Here is a 17490-nt window from a genome sequence, read left to right as displayed (position 1 = left end):
TGGATTGGCAAGAGGGAGACTGGGAAACTAACCAAGAGGGAAGGATGACAGTCCAGTCGCGGGAGAGGGAATGGAAAGGAGGTGATCGACGTCTGCTGGAGGTTCTGCTCTCGCTGTGTAGGAAGGCAGGGAAGGGGCAACCCCTCATCACCGAACTCCCTCTCGGGGTGGCCGATGGGCGGAGCCAACGTTACAGTCGCAGCCTCCAGTGACGCCAGGTGGTCTTCCCGAGCCTCCTATTGGCTGTTCCTGCTGCCAGTCCCGAGAAGGGGCGGCCCTGGCCCCGCCCCCTGGGGGGTCCGAGTGAGAACCCGGAGTTGTAGGGAGCCCCGGCCGGGCGCCAGGGCACTTCGGAACTCGCACTAGAGGTAGGCAGGTGGGCAAGGCCCGGAGCCAGGGGGCGACCTCACATGTCCTCCGCCGGGGGAGCCCTGCCTCTCGGGAGCGCGCCGCGGGGGGCTCGCGGGGCCGAGGACGGGGGCGCGGCCAGCGCCGCCCCGCGCGCCCTCCTAGCTCGGCGTCCGGGCTCTGAGGGTCGCTGCAGGGTGGGTGGGGGCCGGCGGCCCTACGTCCCCGGGCTCCTGTGACGTTCCGCTGAAGACCTTGGCCCCGGCTCGCGGCTGCCGGGAGCGCGAGGTGCTGGGCGCCAGCGGCAGCCCCGGTCCCCGGTCCCCACTCCCCACGTCCTCGAGTCCCCGAGGCCCCGCGCGATCAGGGATGTTGCGGCGCGGTCCCGGCTTCTGCGGAGCCCCACTGTGATCTCCGGGGCGCAGCTTCTCAAAAGGTTACGGAGCCGTTTTCTACACCTCGAGTAGTCGGAACGTCAGCGTGCCTTAAGGTGACCACCCCGAGCTGCCAGTCGCCTGCAGTTAGCAGACCACTCTTAGAAAGACCATTTTAGCCGTGCATCGCGCGCTGCGGGAAGAGACGTGGAACCGTTTGCCCCGCAGACGCGTCGAGGCTGGGCTACCTGCAGGTCACTGCTTTCTCTGTGAAAATTGCAGTCTTTGCCAGCCTGGACTGCACAGCAGTGTGTCCCCAAAGACTGGGCTGTTCTGTAGCAGGCTGTTCTGGGCAGTGCCACCCAAGGACAAGCTTGGCAAAAGTGAGGTTAGGTGGTGGTGGTAAGGTTCTTTAAACAAGGAGTGTCTTGGTCTGGTTAAAAAAGACTTTTCTGCCTTGGGGGCGAAAATACAGTTACCTGGCAGTCCAGTCAATTTGTCCTTTAAGAGGAGAGAATTTAAGAATATAAGAGACTAACCCTGAACTTTAAAGGGGAGGACCTAAGTACATGAATTCTTTCACTTCTTTTTCTTTCCTTTTTGAGATTTGGAAGAGAAACAGGAAGTCAGAGATTGAGAGAAAAAGAGCATTCACTCCACAATTGTAAACAGTTTATTTTGTGTCAGTAAATATTTTCAAAAGTTATTCGAAGTATTTGAAAAACCAACACTTTTCTGTTTCCTACAGAAAAGGTCGATCACTGTCAAATTTAAAAATCTAGGTATATTTATTTAAAAATTGATTCTAGCTCCTCAGGTTGTAGAACACTGTAACGTCAGGGGGACTGCAAAAGGATGGTGAGCAGTGTGCCAAGTTAAAATTCTTAACTACTCAAGATGTGCACTAACACAACAGTTGCTTTAAAGTTGTTAACTGGCTTCCCCTAGAGAGTGAAATAAGGAAGTCAGATATATAACCCCCAGTGGGGACTGTGGTCCAGTCAATCTACGGTTGTGAATTATTCTATTATTATAACCCAACTAATAGAGACTGCAGATGTTAAATGCTGATTTCATAACATTCTTAAGGCTTTATTAGTTCACTGTAAAATACACAATTAGTATAACTAAAGAAATAGGTTTACCTAACTTTAAATGAATTGTGTCATTTTTACAACAGAGTACTCTAGGTAAGATATGTGTATTTTATTTTTCATATTTGAGGTTATTTGATTATATTTGAATTAATGGTGAAATTTTTGGCAGGGTTTCTTAACCACACACAATGGGTTATTAAATCTGTGAATGTGGTTAGCAGACCACATTCTATTGTATTAGTACATATCCATTTAAACTGCTGCTTCTTTCTGTAGTGATTTGTAAGTATATGATTTTGCAGGGGATATATTTCACAAACTTTAAAATTTACCCTTTCAAGTTTTATAATTCCATGATTTGTAGTAGATTTGCAAGTACCCTTGAAGTATATGAATCAGTGATATTTAGCATATCCTCAACCATCACCACTCTTTAATTCCAGAATATTTTCATCATCTCTGAAAGAAACCTCATGTCCCTTGGTAGTCAGTCTGCTTTGCTTCTCTGCCTTCTACTTTCTTTGAAATACAGGATTAGAACCCAGAGCTGTTGGGCTCAGCTATATCCCAGCTCTGTTTGCCCTTAATTTTTTTTTTTAAATTTTGGCACAAGGTTTTGCTAAATTGTCCAGACAGGGCTCAAACTTGTAATCTTCCTGCTTCAGCCTCCCAGAGTGATGGAATTACAAACATGTGCCACTAGTCCTGGCTTTGCTGTCTCCTTAAAAACCCTGGAAACCACTAACCTGGTTTTTTTTTTTTTTTTTCCTTTTTGGATTTTCCTATTCTGGACATTTTATACAAAGGGAATCCTATAATATGTGGCCTTTCATGTCTGTGTTCTTTAACTTGAAATGATGTTTTTGAGATTCATGTATTGTTGTAGTATATAGTAGTACTTTATTTTTTATGGCTGAATAATGTTCTCATTATGGATATGTCACATGATTACCCATTGTTTACTCATTCATCTGGTGGTAGACACTTGGATTATTTCCTCTTTTTGGCTGTTGTGGATAATGGTGTTATGAACATTTGTATACAAATTTTGCTGTGGACAATGTCTTCAGTTCCCTTGCATGTATGTTTAGCATTGGATTTTCTGGGGCCTACAAAATCTTTATGTTTAAACTTTGGAGGAACTGTTAAACTGTTTATATAGCAGCTCCAACATTTTTACAATACCACCAGCAATGTATCAGGGTTCCAATTTCTCTACATTCTTACTAACACTTGTTAGTATATATTCTTTTTCACTTTATTATATTTATCGTGTTTGATATGAGGGTGGAATGTCATTATGATGTTTCACTTTCCCTTATAGATAATGATGTTGAACATCTTTTCATGTGATTATTGGCTATTTGTCTTCTTTGGAGAAGTGTCTACTTGAGTACTTTGCTTACTTATTAATTGCCTTTTTATTAAGTTTTATGAGTTCTTTATTTTTTGCCTTTATTAATTGCCTTTTTATTAATTGAGCTTTTGGTCCTTTATTTATTTTTTTTAGACAGCACCTCATGATGTAGTTCAGGTTGCCCAGGCTGGCCTCAAACTCATGACTCTCATCCTGCCTCTACCTTCTGAGTACTAGAATTACTTTGAATGTACCACCACATCCAGCTTTGTGTATATATAGGATCCAAAATATTTTCACTTGTTTGTGGAAATCCAGTTTTCCCTGCTCATTTGTTGCAAATACAGTTCTTTTCCCCAATGAATTGTCTTGGTACCCGTGCAAAAATCAGTTGACTGTAAATGTGAGCTTTTATTTCTAGACTCAACTGATGTATGCGTCTATTCTTACACAGATACGCTTATCTCTGAATACTGTGGCCTTGTAATAAGTTTAGAAATTCGAACAAGCAAGTCCTCAACTTGTCAGGATTGTTTTGACTATTCTGGATCCTTTGAATTTGCAGGTAAATTGTAGGGTGAACTTGTCAGTTTCTGCAAAATATTCTATGAGAACTTTTGTAGTGATTGATTTGAGTATGTTAATCTGTTTGTCTTCCAAATATAGTATGCAATATGCAGTTTTATTAACTTTATTCCTAAGTGTCTTGTTCATTTTGATGCTATTGCAAATGGCATATTTTAGTTTTGGGATTTTCCTTGCTAGTGTGTAGAAAAATTGAGCTTCATACATTGATTTGGTTTCCTGAAAGCTTGCTAAACTAGATCTGATACCCTTTTGTGAATTCGTTAGGATTTTTTAATAAATAATCATTTCATCTGAAAATAGCAATAGTTTTTACTTTCTACTCAACCTGGATGCTTTTGCATTATCTTGCCCTGGCTAGAATCTCTAGCACAATGTTGAATAAAACAATAAGAGCAGACATCCTTGTCTTGTTACTGATTTTAGTGCAAGAAGTGTAAGTCATTTACCAGTATTTGTGTTGTTAGTTTGGCTTTTGTAGATGTCCTTTTTCAGGTTGAGAAAATTCCCTGACATTGCTAATGTGTTGAATGTTTTATTATGAAGAAATACTGGGTTTTGTCAAATCTGTGTGTGTGTGTGTGTGTGTAGTTGAAATGACCAGGTGTTTTTTGTCCTTTTTTCTATCAGTGTTGTGCATTACTGGTGTTTATTTCCATTTGTTGAAAAAAAGTATTCTTTATATTATTTTCAAAACTGTAGCTCAGAGGTAGAGTACTTGCTTAGTCCTGGTTTGACCCCCCAGCTCTGCAAGCAAAATAAAGCAACAAAACAAGACAAAACAACTTGTATACATTTTACACTAGAACATAAATGAGCTATTCAAAATGTAGAACAAAATTTAATTAACATGAAATAGACTTCTTATTGCTTACGATACACAAGAGTTCTTATGTTTCTGTGCAGTTATAAGAGTGACTCAAGAACTAAGGGTATCTGTTTGATGATGATTTTTATTTTTTAATATTTTATCATGTTTTTCCTTCCCTTTATGGATAACAATTAGAGAAATGAAGTAGCAGTGGAATGGTAAAAAAGCTTTTGATTGACAAACTGCTTTATCTATTCTTAAATCATTGATAGTAAATGGTAATGTGAATAATTAATAGAAAATACTAACATGGGAATTGAAAAGGACCATGAGAAAGGCTAATAGTCAAAAACAAAAAGAGAGATACTCAGAAAACAGTAGGGAAAAGATTCTGTAAAAGCAAAGACAGTGAATTTTAGCCCTGCAATTTTAAGTTTCTTTCAAACTATGGCAGAAATTAGGGGCATCTGCAAGCTGGTTAGGGTACTCTTAATAAAAACTGTAGCCTTTGTGGAACAATTCAGCTTATATTACTTATTTCTAAATTATTATGAGATTGTGTCAGTTCACAATTAATGTGAAAACTGACATAAACACAAAAATGTTTATCCTAGGAAAATAGTCTTTACTAAATTTTTAGCAGTATGTGGTTTTTAAAAATTGATATGGGGAGGGGCTGGGGATTTAGCTTAGCGGCATAAGCGCCTGCATTGCAAGCAGGCAGTTGTGAGTTCGATCCCTGGTACCGATAAAAAAGAAAAAGACAAAAAAAAATTGATATGGGTTTAGAGAGTTGGGTTGTTACACTAAATAAGTGGAAAATAACTTTAGCTATATTTTTGTAAAACAAAATAATAGAATAGTACATTTCAACTGCAGCACCATTCATAGTTCTCAGAGTTTTGCTGTCACATGTTTTCTATGACCAGGACTTGGCTCGTGCAGAAGATCCATCCTAAAGCAAATTTTATCAGTTTATAGCAAGAGCAATTCAGAAGGGGGAGATGGAAGGCAGAGTAGGGAAAGAGAGGATCAAAGATCACGATGCAATGCATATACAGTATATACCAGTTCCACAGGGTGAATATATCCATTATGTATTGCAACTGCATACTAAAATTTCTTAAATTATATAGAGCAAAAAAAGATAAAGGAATACATTATTACACTACTTATTAAATTAGCCCATTAAACATTAACAAACATTTTATACTGCCTTCACGGATCTCAGAGCCAGAAACAATCATGCTTCCAAAATCAAATAATAAATTAGAATTTCAGAACCAGTTCCCTGGCCTCTTGTCCTTTTCCTTACAGTATTTGTCCCTGAGATTAATTTCCTCCAAAAGGAATGTTAACATCATGGAAAATATGGATTCCGGATTTACTTCAGTAGATGATTCCAAATTTCATATTTATATGTTTTTTCTCACACAGCTTTTATGCAAACCTGTCAGGATCAAAATAACTTACCTAGTTCAGAACTTCTGGCTTGAAAGACTTAGCCCGAGCCTGAGCAAATTTAGAGTAATGCTAAGTAAAAATTACTACTAAGTTATACTACAAATCTAAACAATAACTGTAGCATTCTTCTATTTCTTTACTTTGTCCTGCTACTGTCTGCATCAAGCTGTGAGACTTTTGTGAGTTTAAGAATATGGTAAAAATATGAGTTGATAGATTTAAAACGTCTAACTGTTCAGCAGTGTTAAAACAATAATTGTGGGGCTGGGGATTTAGCTCAGCGGCATAAGCGCCTGCCTTGCAAGCAGGCAGTCGTGAGTTCGATCCCTGGTACCGATAAAAATGAAAAAGACCAAAAAAAAATTAAAAAAAAAAAACAATAATTGTATTTTGTGCTGTGCTATTATATCATCTGTTTTGTTAGAAATGACAATATTTCACTTGTTCTCACTGCATACCTGAGAGGAAGAATGGTTTGTGATGCTCAGCATTCCCGTTTTTCTGGATTGGATAAACTGAGCCCTAGAAAGTTTAAATACTAGCGCAGAAGGGCTTCTACCCTGATCTCTTGTCTTCCATTAGACTCATAACAAGGACTGGGATGTGTCTTAAGAGTTTAAAACTTGTTTCTGAATATCATCGAATCAACTTATATGTTGGGAAGATTAATAGACTTCTTGAGTGCTAATGTGGTGTGCTGTTGAATGCTTTCTTCTTAGAACAAATATGGCCGAGCTTTCTGAACCAGAAGGACCGGTGGATTGGAAGGAAAGATGTGTAGCCCTGGAGTCTCAGCTCATAAAATTCAGAGTTCAAGCAAGCAAGATAAGAGAGCTTTTAGCAGAAAAGGTAAGCTTTTATCTCTATCCTTTGCTATTAAGTTTCACCTACATGCGGTCTGGTTTATATATATTTTAAAAATCTTTGGGGAGTTTAAGCACCTTTAAAACAGTAGTATAATTTGCTAGATATGGTAGCACATTCCTGCAATTTCAGAAGTCTAGGAGGCTGGGGCAGGAGAATTGCAACTTTGAATTCAGCCTGAGACCCTGTCTCAAAAATTTTAAAGTTTGTGCGTGTGTGTGCGTGTGCACAAAGACTCTGGGTTCAATTCATAGTACCACCAGAAAATAAAATAATTGCATAACTCAACTTTTTGCCAGATGTATTTGAAGCTGAATTTGCTATATTCTGTCACTGGTGTTAGGGAGAATTAGTCAGGATGAAAAACATTTGTTTGCAAATACTGGTATATTGTGTGGAAACTGTATTTGATGAATGTAGTTCATTTATTACAGAGAGAAAAGCTGTTATTCTTTATTTTAAAGAATTCAATAGCATTTTGATTTACTAAATGTTGAAGGATATCATTTAAAACCGATTGTGGAAGAAAATTTCCTTGATGGTAAAATATATTTATAATTATCTGAAATTATGCACTATTTAGGAATTTGTATTCATTGATTATCATCTGGGCTATTTAGGACTTTGTATTCATGGACTATCATCTGCGCTACGATTGTGTTTACTATAATTGTATGCTTCTGTGTTTGTCTTTGAGACAGAGTCTAGCTCTGTAGTTCAGGTTGGCCTTTGATTCACCGTGGGGCCACCTTGAGGCTGGCCTCGAACTCATGACAATCTTTCTGCTTCAGCCTCCTGAGTGCTGGGATTGCAGGCTTGCACACCATGCCCAGCCTGGCTTCTCTTAATAGTTCTAACAATGTAATTAGAATTTTATGTCACAGGAATTTTGATTTTGCAAATATTTGCATAAAACCAATAGTTTTGTTTGTTCATTCATTCAACAAATACTTGTTGAAGGCTAAGTATGAGCCACATATGGTTTTTAATACCAGAGTGACATCTGTGAATAAGACAACCCATATTTCTGATTCCAGAGAACTTGGATTCTAGATCTGTGCTGTTAGGGCTGGGGATTTAGCTCAGCAGCTTAAGCGCCTGCCTGGCAAGGCTGAGGTTGTGAGTTCAATCCCTGGTACCAAAAAAATCAGTAGATCTGGGCTGTTTAAAATAATAACCAGTAGCCACATGTGGCCATTGATAACTAACTTCAAATTGAAATGTGTGGCAAATGTAAAATACAAATGAGATTTCTGTGAAACACATTTCAGCAATACATTTTTTATTGATTATGTTAATACATACTTTGGGTGTTGGGTTAAGTGGACAATGTTCAAATTAATTTTCTCTGTTTTTTTAGTCTTTAATATGTATACTGCAAAATTTTAGGTGACTCATGGGGTTCACATTGTATTTCTAGCTAGTAATGTCCAAATAGGTGGGTGAGTGATATTTATGGTGATTTAAAACTGATCAGGAGAATTTGTAGGTGGTTTCTTAAACTCTAGTCTGTATAATCCTTTTGGAATGGAGACTGGTACACATATCACATTTCCAAAAAAGGTCTTAAATCTTCCTTGTATTGTTTTCCAAGAATGTCTTAGAAGTATTCTAATAAAATCCAATGAAATCATCATTCCATTTAAATCTTCATTTTCATCATCATAAATATTTGTACTTTAACATCTTTTATATGGGAGGACTAAGGTTATGCTTTTCTTTTTTGGCTTGGTGGAATAAACCCACCATGCACTACACTGTAGTTATTGATATTATAATAAAAATTGCAACTTGAAAAAAATTCCCACTTCGAATATTTTCAAGTTGGGGAAGCTCATCCTAACTCACAGCTGTGATTCATCTTTGTCTTTTGCTCTTTTATCTGTGAAAATCATTTCCACCTTGTGCCGTGATCTATCTAGTATTTTCCGCAATCCCAGCCCCCTCACACAGTGATTGTGCCTGGATCCATCAAGTCTGCCCTTGTTTCTGAGCCTCCTGGACGCTGTCCAGTTGCTGCCCTCGCCTCTCACTGGCTGACACTGCTGAGTACAGCCTTCTCATAATTTTCGTGTTTTCTTTGACTTCTATATGCCTGTAGTTTTCTTATGGGTTAAATAGAAGTGATATTGATCTGGGTTCCAGTTTGTTGACCTTTAAATCTTATGACCACATTTGTCGTGATCTTTAGAAAGCACAATGCCACAGGTTTTTCTTTTTTATGAGTGTCCTTTTTTAAAAATTATTAAAGGATTGTTTTCTTTGTAAGTAAAATTTTAAGTAGCTTTTAAAACTTTTCAGTCTAAGTGCCATTTGATTTAATGTTTTCTTTAGAAATAATAAAGAGGAATAGTGCTATTTTAGTTGTAGTTTCTTTTTTCTTGCTTTTTTTTTCTTTTGGTCTGTATTTTGTATCTGTGACTGTAATCCTTTGACAGTTCTAAAAGATGGAATTACTTGGGGGCTGGGGATTTAGCTCAGCGGCATAAGTACCTGCCTTGCAAGCAGGCAGTCATGAGTTCGATCCCGGTACCGATAAAAATGAAAAAGACAAAAAAAAAGATGGAATTACTCAGAAGCATTTTACATATTGGAAAGTAGATAAGTATGCCAAGTTACTCATGGTTTCCAATAAATATGTGCAACTCCAAAATAGAAGTACAAATTTTCACAATATTTTTTGTTATATTTTTTATGAAATATTTTTCTCAGGTTTGAAAATTTCTTTTGGTACCCATCTGTTTTAATAAAAAACCCCTAATACTTATTAATTTATTATGTGTTAAACACTGTGCAGGTATCACTTTTTTAATATGCCTAACAACTTGTGAAATAAGGTTTGTTGGCCCCATTTTATAGTTTAGGAAACTGATGCTGAGTATGTGCCAGGAAGTGATCCCATGTGAACTTCTTAATTCTTTCAACATTGTTTTGTGTTTGTTTTTTAAGATAGTCTCACTAAGTAGTTCTGGCTGGCCTTGAACTCACTGTGTATCCCAGGCTAGCCTCAAACTCATGGTAATCCTCCTGCCTTAGCCTCTTAAATGCTGCAATTACAGGTGTGAACCACCGCACCTGGCTCTTCCAATAATTTTACACGGTAATATTACCCATATTTACAGAGGATGAAATTTAGACAGAAAAGTTATTGCAGTTGCCTAAATTTATACTAGAAAGTGATAGAACCAAGATTTGAACCCAGGCATTCCATCTCTGATGTATAATTGATTAGCTGTCGCCCTATATAGCTTCTATTACCTAGTTTTGTTATTAACTTCTTTGATTTCTGTGATGTATCTGCCTATTCATTGATTCTGTCTTCTGTTCAACTGCAATGGATTGTATAAGTCCATCTCTGTGTGTGCGTTAGTGTGTGTGTGTAGTAATAATTTATATAACATCATATGTCTTTCAAATCAAGCCCCATTGCATTGTTTCTAAGAATCACTCAAGTATTGCATCCCTAAAACCAGTCTGATCTCATCTACAATCTTTGGTTTTGTGTTAGGACCAGTCTGCTCCAAGGCTTCTCCTTAAAATTCTTCCCTTGACATGAACGTAGTAGCCTCAAGGCTGAAGATTCTTGAGAGAATACTAATGTAATTCTTTAACTCTTTTCCAGGGATTCTGGCCAGCTTCTCTTCCTTCTAGCAATTCTGGTTCCCAGTCCTGATTTATTGCACTGGCTTTAGGCAACTAACCCTCGGTCCCAAATATGGTCCCCAAGTTTTACTACAGCTGTTAGATAATTTAAACTTCATAGCAACCCTATGAAGTAGTTACTAAAATCTCCATTGTAAAATTACCTTTAAGGCTGAGGATATTGATTTATATGTCCAGTATTGTTACACAGTTAACAAATAGCAGAACTGCTCTGAAGTCTTCAGTGTTTTCAAATTTGTGATACAGCCAATAGAGTACCAGGCACGCAGAACTGACCGGTTCTTTTCTCTCCCTTCCCTTCCCTTCCCTTCCCTTGCTTAGCCTTTCCTTCAGTGGTACAGATGACGCTGTACATTCTCACACCCTCTCGTGTCTTTCTGAATGGTCACACTGGTTACGTGTTTGAGGAGATGATATAAAGGTGATTACAGACTGATAGGAAACATATGCAAGGAAAAACACATGAAATATTTCAGCGTTTTTATAATTACAGATGAATTTCAATAATACGTATGTCATATGTTTTGAAGGTGGAGGTAGAGTACATGTGATTTAGTACATTTTTGCACCTACTTTTCTTTTCCATCGCAGTTTCCAAGTAACTTAGAATATTGAAGTTTATGAAGAAAAAGCCCTTATTGAATCTTGGGCAAGTGCTGCTGTAAGTGGGAGAGGTCTTTAGAGGAATTTAAGGAATGGTGTTGGAAATATCCTTAGTATGCCAAATATAAACTCTTCAGGGAAGCTGAGATTTAAGTAGTTTTCCTGCTTTACAATATTACCAGCTAGTTTTCTGAGTTAGGGAGGGAAATGTGAAAGTTTTTCTTTAAGCCAAAGTGGAATGGTATTTGTGTTGAATTAGGTTTTCAGTGAAAAGAAAAAGAAGAAAAATATGAAGAATTTTTGCTTTGGCATGAGTGTTGCCCATGTAACCTGCAGTTTTTACCTGGGGCAGCATGGCCATCTGGGATCTCCTGCCTCTTGGCCTTGCTTTTGTCAATATGATTCCCGGAGACATTCTAGGGATGATTTGAGGAATAAGGAGACCGTTCACTGAACACCAGAGTATGCTCTTTTGCACGATAGTCCAAACAATATCTGAGTGAATCTATTTAAATTATATTGCTCCCCGATTACTCTGTTGGCTCACTTAAGCTTACACAGTACGTAATAGAAATTATACATATGCTAACGGTGACCTTACAAGCTAATTTAAATAACATTTTTTTAGTTACTGTAGATATTATTTATTGTAATAAAAATTCTAAAAATGTTGGGTGATAGAGCCTTTCATGGGGTCTGCAGAGAAAACAATCAGAAAGAGGAACATGGTACTTCGTTAGGAATTGCTCAGCGCATCCGTGAGTACAAAGGGCCTGAAGCATTCAATCTCCATTAGCCAAGTCGTTGAACGCTTTGCCTTGTACACTGTGCTTGCAACAATGCCAAGATCACTGAGTATAATGTACTGTGGTGATCCAAATGCAGAGGCAGACTCCATTCTGTTGCACAGGGTACTTTTATAGGAATAAATGAAGCAAAGTTTGAAATTTGGTTCTTCATTTTATTATTCTGTAACTGGCCTATAAATAAAATACTGCATTTTTGTTTGAAACTTGATATGGGACACTTCATCGTTTCAATTTTTTTAAGATGGGTTAGTATGCATTGATTATAGATTTGACCCAAGGTTTACATTACAGTCTACATTGTGAAGGTAAAAAATTACATGATTATATCTTACATTGCTTTTCTGAGTATTTTGGAAAGTTATTTTCCAGTTTGAATGATTATGAAAAGAAACAAGCAATATTAATTTGAGCTGGTTTTAAAGTGTTCTAAACTTTATCATATGCCTTAATAATGTATGTTTACCTAAATGTAACTTTAAGCACTCAGTATATATGATCTGTAATATAGATTGTGAAGAGTGATTTCCTTTTATCACTTTATTTTTCTTTCTGGAAAGAGTTAAAGCTATCATTAATTTGTTCATTTTCTTTTATTTGTTCAAGAATAAATGCGTTTTAGCTGGGTGGGGTGGCACACATCTATAATCCCAGCACTCAGCAGGCTGAGGCAGGAGGATTGTTGCAAAGTTGAGACCAGCCTGGGCTACAAAGTGAGCTCAAGTCCAGCCAGAACTGCACAAGGAGACCCTGTCTCAAAAATACCAAAGAAAAAGAAAAAAGAAAAGAAAAAGAAAACAAAAAAACTAAGAATGAATGTGTTTCTATTAGTAGTATTTATCTTCCAGCCGCAGCCATTGTTGGATAAGTAAACAACATACCCAACATTTGGACAAGTAATTAACTGTTTCTATCCAGTGATGAACTGTTAGAATCTCAAATTCCAGATTTAGTCTCTTTTGTCACAGTCTGGGAACATATAAGGTTGCTCAAGGCATGTGCATTTTGAACTGCTTCCTAATATTTAACAAGCGAATAAATTTTGTTTCACGGTAAGGCTGTGAAGTGGTGTATTTGAAAGTTTCTTGATCCTGAAGAACAATTAGAATTTCTAAAAAGTTCTCTTCTATTCCCTAATTTTCTTTCTTTTGAAATTATTTTTCCACTTTTGTGTTTGTTGTTTTCAGATTACAAGCTTCTCTCAAATGTCTGGTGGTTTCTGGTGTGTCTGTGTAGGAATGCACATCTGCAGAGATGGCTGACTGCTGTGTATATATAATCAGGACTGGTCCACATCAGCTTTTGCTGATGACCTTATCTATAAGGTCATGTGCTCATAATACCACAATTGTTGGGATTAAGCTGCACCGAACAAGTTATTAAATTTTGTAAGAAACAAATTTTCAATTTTTTTTTTACAGGAAATGCTTCATTGCTGGACATTTGGAGTATGGGAATAAATGTGAAGGTTTCAGGGAATTAATTGATTGTAAAAGGACACATTTCTATCAATACCCACTGTTTTCAGTGTGACACATCGTTCCTCCTTTAGATCTTTACAGGGTTCCTTAGGGCATTTGTCTGTGAGGAGGACATCAGAAGCCTTTGAGCTTTAATCTAGGCTGTATTTTCCATTCTTTTTGCCTTAAGAAAACTTGGGGTGGTGTTGGATGATTAAATGAGTATCTACAAGCTTTCAGAGTAAAAAATACAAGTCACATACAAAGGATCAGGAATTAGAATGGTTTCCAACTTCTCAAAAGCAATATTACAAGTTAGAAGACAATAAAACTGGGTCTTTATAATTCTAAAAATTGCATTTCTGTTCCAAGGCCAATTGTGAATTTTACTTAAAGGTCGAATTATAAAAATATTTTGAAGACATGCAAAGTCCTATGTCACCATTCTGCAAAATCTTCAGCAAGATGTATTCCATTAAAAGGAGGAAGTAAACCAAGCTCAAGGACAACATGGGATAAAGGAAACAGAACATCCTTTGTGGTAGAAAGTCAAAGGGTCGGCCAAAGGAGACAGCTGGGCTGCCAGAATCCCAGGGAGCCCACCCAGACTGACTCAGATCAGAGACTCTAGGAGCAGCTTAAAGAAAAAATTGGTACAAAACCAGATGTGAATGAAAATCTTGAATGATAAGATTCCCACAGTGGTGGGAATTTAAAGTTGAATTATTAGTAAATTCATAAAAAGCTAAGTAAATCCAACAAACCCTTATCTCCAGGGGGGAAATTATATAGGAAAGGAAAAAGTAATCATAGTTTACTCCTTGTTTTAGCTGTGTATGAAAATCACATATTATAACCATCATATACAGTCACATATGCAGTATTGATCTGGAATAGTGATTTAATAAAAGGTGAGATATACTTATATTGAGAGGATGGGGAGATATTGCAATTTGTTTCATTATGTTGGCCAGGCTGCAAATGTGTTGCCTACATCTACAAATTCTTGGATACGAATGAGCCTCCTGCCTCACTCTCAAGTAGCTAAGACTAAATGCTTATGTTATTGTGCCTGGATATATTAATGTTATATTTTAAAATACACTTCTGAGCTCTCTGTTCCATTTATCTGTTAGATATGCTTTTACACCATACTGTCTTGATTATGATTGCTATATGAAACAGCTTAACATCAAATATTATGTCTTTTTTTTTCTTTTGGCAATTTTTTTCAGGACTTGGGATCAAAGTAGAGCCTTGTACATGCTAGGGAAGTACTCTACCACTGAGTCACATCCCTGGTCCTTTTTGGCATTTGTATTGGTTTGCATTACCTTCACTGCCAGATCATAGAGCCTTCGGTATCTCTAGTTATTGTAGTTGTCAGGACCTCATTTTCTAAATTTCTTAGCAAAAACTCCTGTGAACAGTATTTGTTTTAGTTCTTTCTTGTTAAGAAGCTTGCCATTTGCTGTACCACTAATATTTGAGAGTCAGGATAGCTGTATATAAAATCCTTAGGTTACACGTTCATCCCTTGGCCTGTTAAACATGTTCTCCATTTCCTTCTGGCATAAAGCATTGCTATCAGTGTAACAACGTGATTGTTTCCTTATGACATAAAAAAACATGGTTTTTGGGTCTGCCTCGATAACCAAAGGATGATTTCTTTTTCTTTAACACTCAGTATTTTTACAAAAATTTGCTTTGAAAAGAATCATTGTAGGTTAATGTTTATTTAAATTTCTATGGGTTTGCCTATTTGAATATTTCTTACAAATGGAATCACATGATATGTGACCTTTCATTTAGTATGTTTTCAAGTTTCATCCACCATGTTACTTCATACTATTTTTTAATGCTTGAGTGAAGTCCACTATATCTCTATCAAAATTGTTTATCTGTGAAACTCAAAGCAAACTCTTAGCCATGAGCCCCTTTTAAAAAAATCAAAAAAGATTGGGGCTGGGGATTTAGCTCAGCAGCATAAGCACCTGCCTTGCAAGCAGGCAGTCGGAGTTCGATCCCTGGTACCGATAAAAACGAAAAAGACAAAAAAAAAAAATCAAAAAAGATTAAACACTTCTAATATACAGTGGCCCTAAACATTCCCATTCCAAAATTTAGAAACGGGGAGCAAAAAGAAATAGAACAAAGCAAGACCAAAATCTAGCAGAGCAAACAGTAAGCCCTGTAGTTTTGTCTAGAACCAGGGGCAAGTTGTGGCGAGACATGAACTCCAGAGTGGCTGTGTGGCCTCGCTCATGTGGCAGTGCTGAGTGTGGCTCTCACGGGCTGTCTTGGGTTTGCCTGTGGCTTTTTCGAGATATTTTATGCTCCTGGCTTCTCCAGCTTCCTGGGGTCTCTCCTTTTGTCTTCAGTCTAACAGCTTCATGCATTTCTCGCTCAGGGACCTACTGCCTGGCCACCAAGCCTTCTGAGTAGAAGCCTCCCTAAATTCCACAACTCTTGCATTCTACATGTCCATAAAACGGGTACCATGTGGATAACACTGAGGTCTGCTGTCAGTTGGAGCATAGCCAGGCTTCCTTGGGTCGGGGCTGCATCAGCCTGAGTAACTGAATGGCCTGGGGCACTTTTCCAATGAGAGTTTTTTGCACCCTTAAAGAGTTGAGTCATGGGAATTTCTGAACTGTCCTCAAGGCATCTTTGCTATTGTAAGTGATGTGTGTTGCTTTTTAAAATAATAAATAATACTGATTAGTATGAGGTTTTAGAATTTTTCTTTTTTTCCTTAAATGGTTCTGGAGCTCAAACTTAGGATCTTTATGGACTATGCCATCAAGCGACATTCCTTCGCCCTTCTTCAAAATATTATTTTGAGACTTGGTTTCACTAGGTTGCTCAGGCCGGCCTTAAACTTGTAGTCAACTTCCTGAGTACCTGGATTACAGGTTTGGGCCATGGTAGCATTGAATGTGCAAGATATGGTCTCACATACATGATTGCTTCTGGCAACTTACAATGTCATTGGAAAAATAGTAAAAAAAAAATAAGTCAGTGCTAACAGATTAGAAACAGTTATTTGAAATAATGGTACTATCCATACATATATGGTGCTTTACAAATGATAGGGAACTTTGTCATTGATAATTTATAATGTATGGAACACCTACTATGTATAAAGATGTTATTGTGACCATAACAGTAAATCAAACAGACTTCTATTCTTCTTGTTAGGATTAGAAACCAAACCTGGAGAAACCAGACAAGATACTTACAGTTTTTGTTTTTAAAATTCATTTTTTTCACTAACTCATTTTTTCACTAACAAAATTTGATAGAATTTTGTGGATTTTTCTGTTTCTCCTGGCAACCCCAACCCAAACGTTCTTTTAGGCTCCTAAACTATAAAATTCTTCTGAAAAATAGAATGTAATTAACATTTTAAAGATGACAATTGTCAGCATATTGCCAGTAGTGGAAAAATGTAGCCATGGCCTGCATCTGCTAGTACAATAGTAGGCTTTTTGGTTTAAGGACTGTTATAGAAACATCCCAGAAAAACAGTGCTTGTCCAAGTACTTCTGTATAGTTCCCAGTCTACACAATAACTTAAAATGTTTTTAAGCAACATCACTCATTAAACACTTGAAACATTTAACAAAAATTAATGATGTAAGGTCCAGAGAACGCTTAGGAAATACCTATTGCTCTCCCCATCTCCTTCTTCTCTCTCTTTCTTGCTCTCTCTCTCTCTCTCTCTCTCTCTCTCTCTCTCTCTCTCGCACTCTCTTTTGGTACTAGAGACTGAACCCAGGGCCTTTGCACTGAGCTACATCCTCAACCACTTTATAAAAAAAATTTTTTTTGTAAATTTTGTAACAGGGTTTAAGTTGCTCAAGCCTGGCTTGAATTATTTAAAACTTCCTCTATAATCTAGATCCCTACAATAAACTGCCTTAAAAGTACTATCATATTTACAATTAAATTTCTACAGGTAATAACAACAGATGTTCTAAATCTTTATTATTCAGTGGAAATATAGTGTGAGAGCTACTTAGGTAATTTAACTTTTGCTAAAGCACATATGAATA

The 17490-nt window shown here is 37.4% G+C and overlaps 1 protein-coding gene across 4 annotated transcripts in view; it reads left to right on the top strand.

The window, feature by feature from the left end:
- Positions 1-223: 223 nt before the first annotated feature.
- Plekhh2 (pleckstrin homology, MyTH4 and FERM domain containing H2) overlaps positions 224-17490 on the top strand; it is a 91863-nt gene continuing 74596 nt past the window's right edge. The window contains exons 1-3 of one of the 4 annotated variants that reach the window (XM_063229241.1): positions 265-368; positions 3631-3741; positions 6756-6885. In XM_063229241.1, coding sequence (XP_063085311.1) covers positions 6763-6885 — 123 coding nt within the window. In that variant the 5' untranslated portion in view covers positions 265-368; positions 3631-3741; positions 6756-6762. Of the gene's footprint in view, positions 369-451; positions 839-3630; positions 3742-6755; positions 6886-17490 lie in introns of those variants that run through there. The other 3 variants (XM_063229245.1, XM_063229238.1, XM_063229244.1) reach the window with 3 other exon arrangements.

Source organism: Cavia porcellus, unplaced genomic scaffold, assembly GCF_034190915.1.
Source record: "Cavia porcellus strain 051 isolate PalLab524CR breed Dunkin Hartley unplaced genomic scaffold, mCavPor4.1 scaffold_1, whole genome shotgun sequence".
NCBI lineage: Eukaryota > Metazoa > Chordata > Mammalia > Rodentia > Caviidae > Cavia > Cavia porcellus.
Note: the sequence above shows the minus strand (reverse complement) of the source record. Positions and strands in the feature narration are given on the sequence as shown.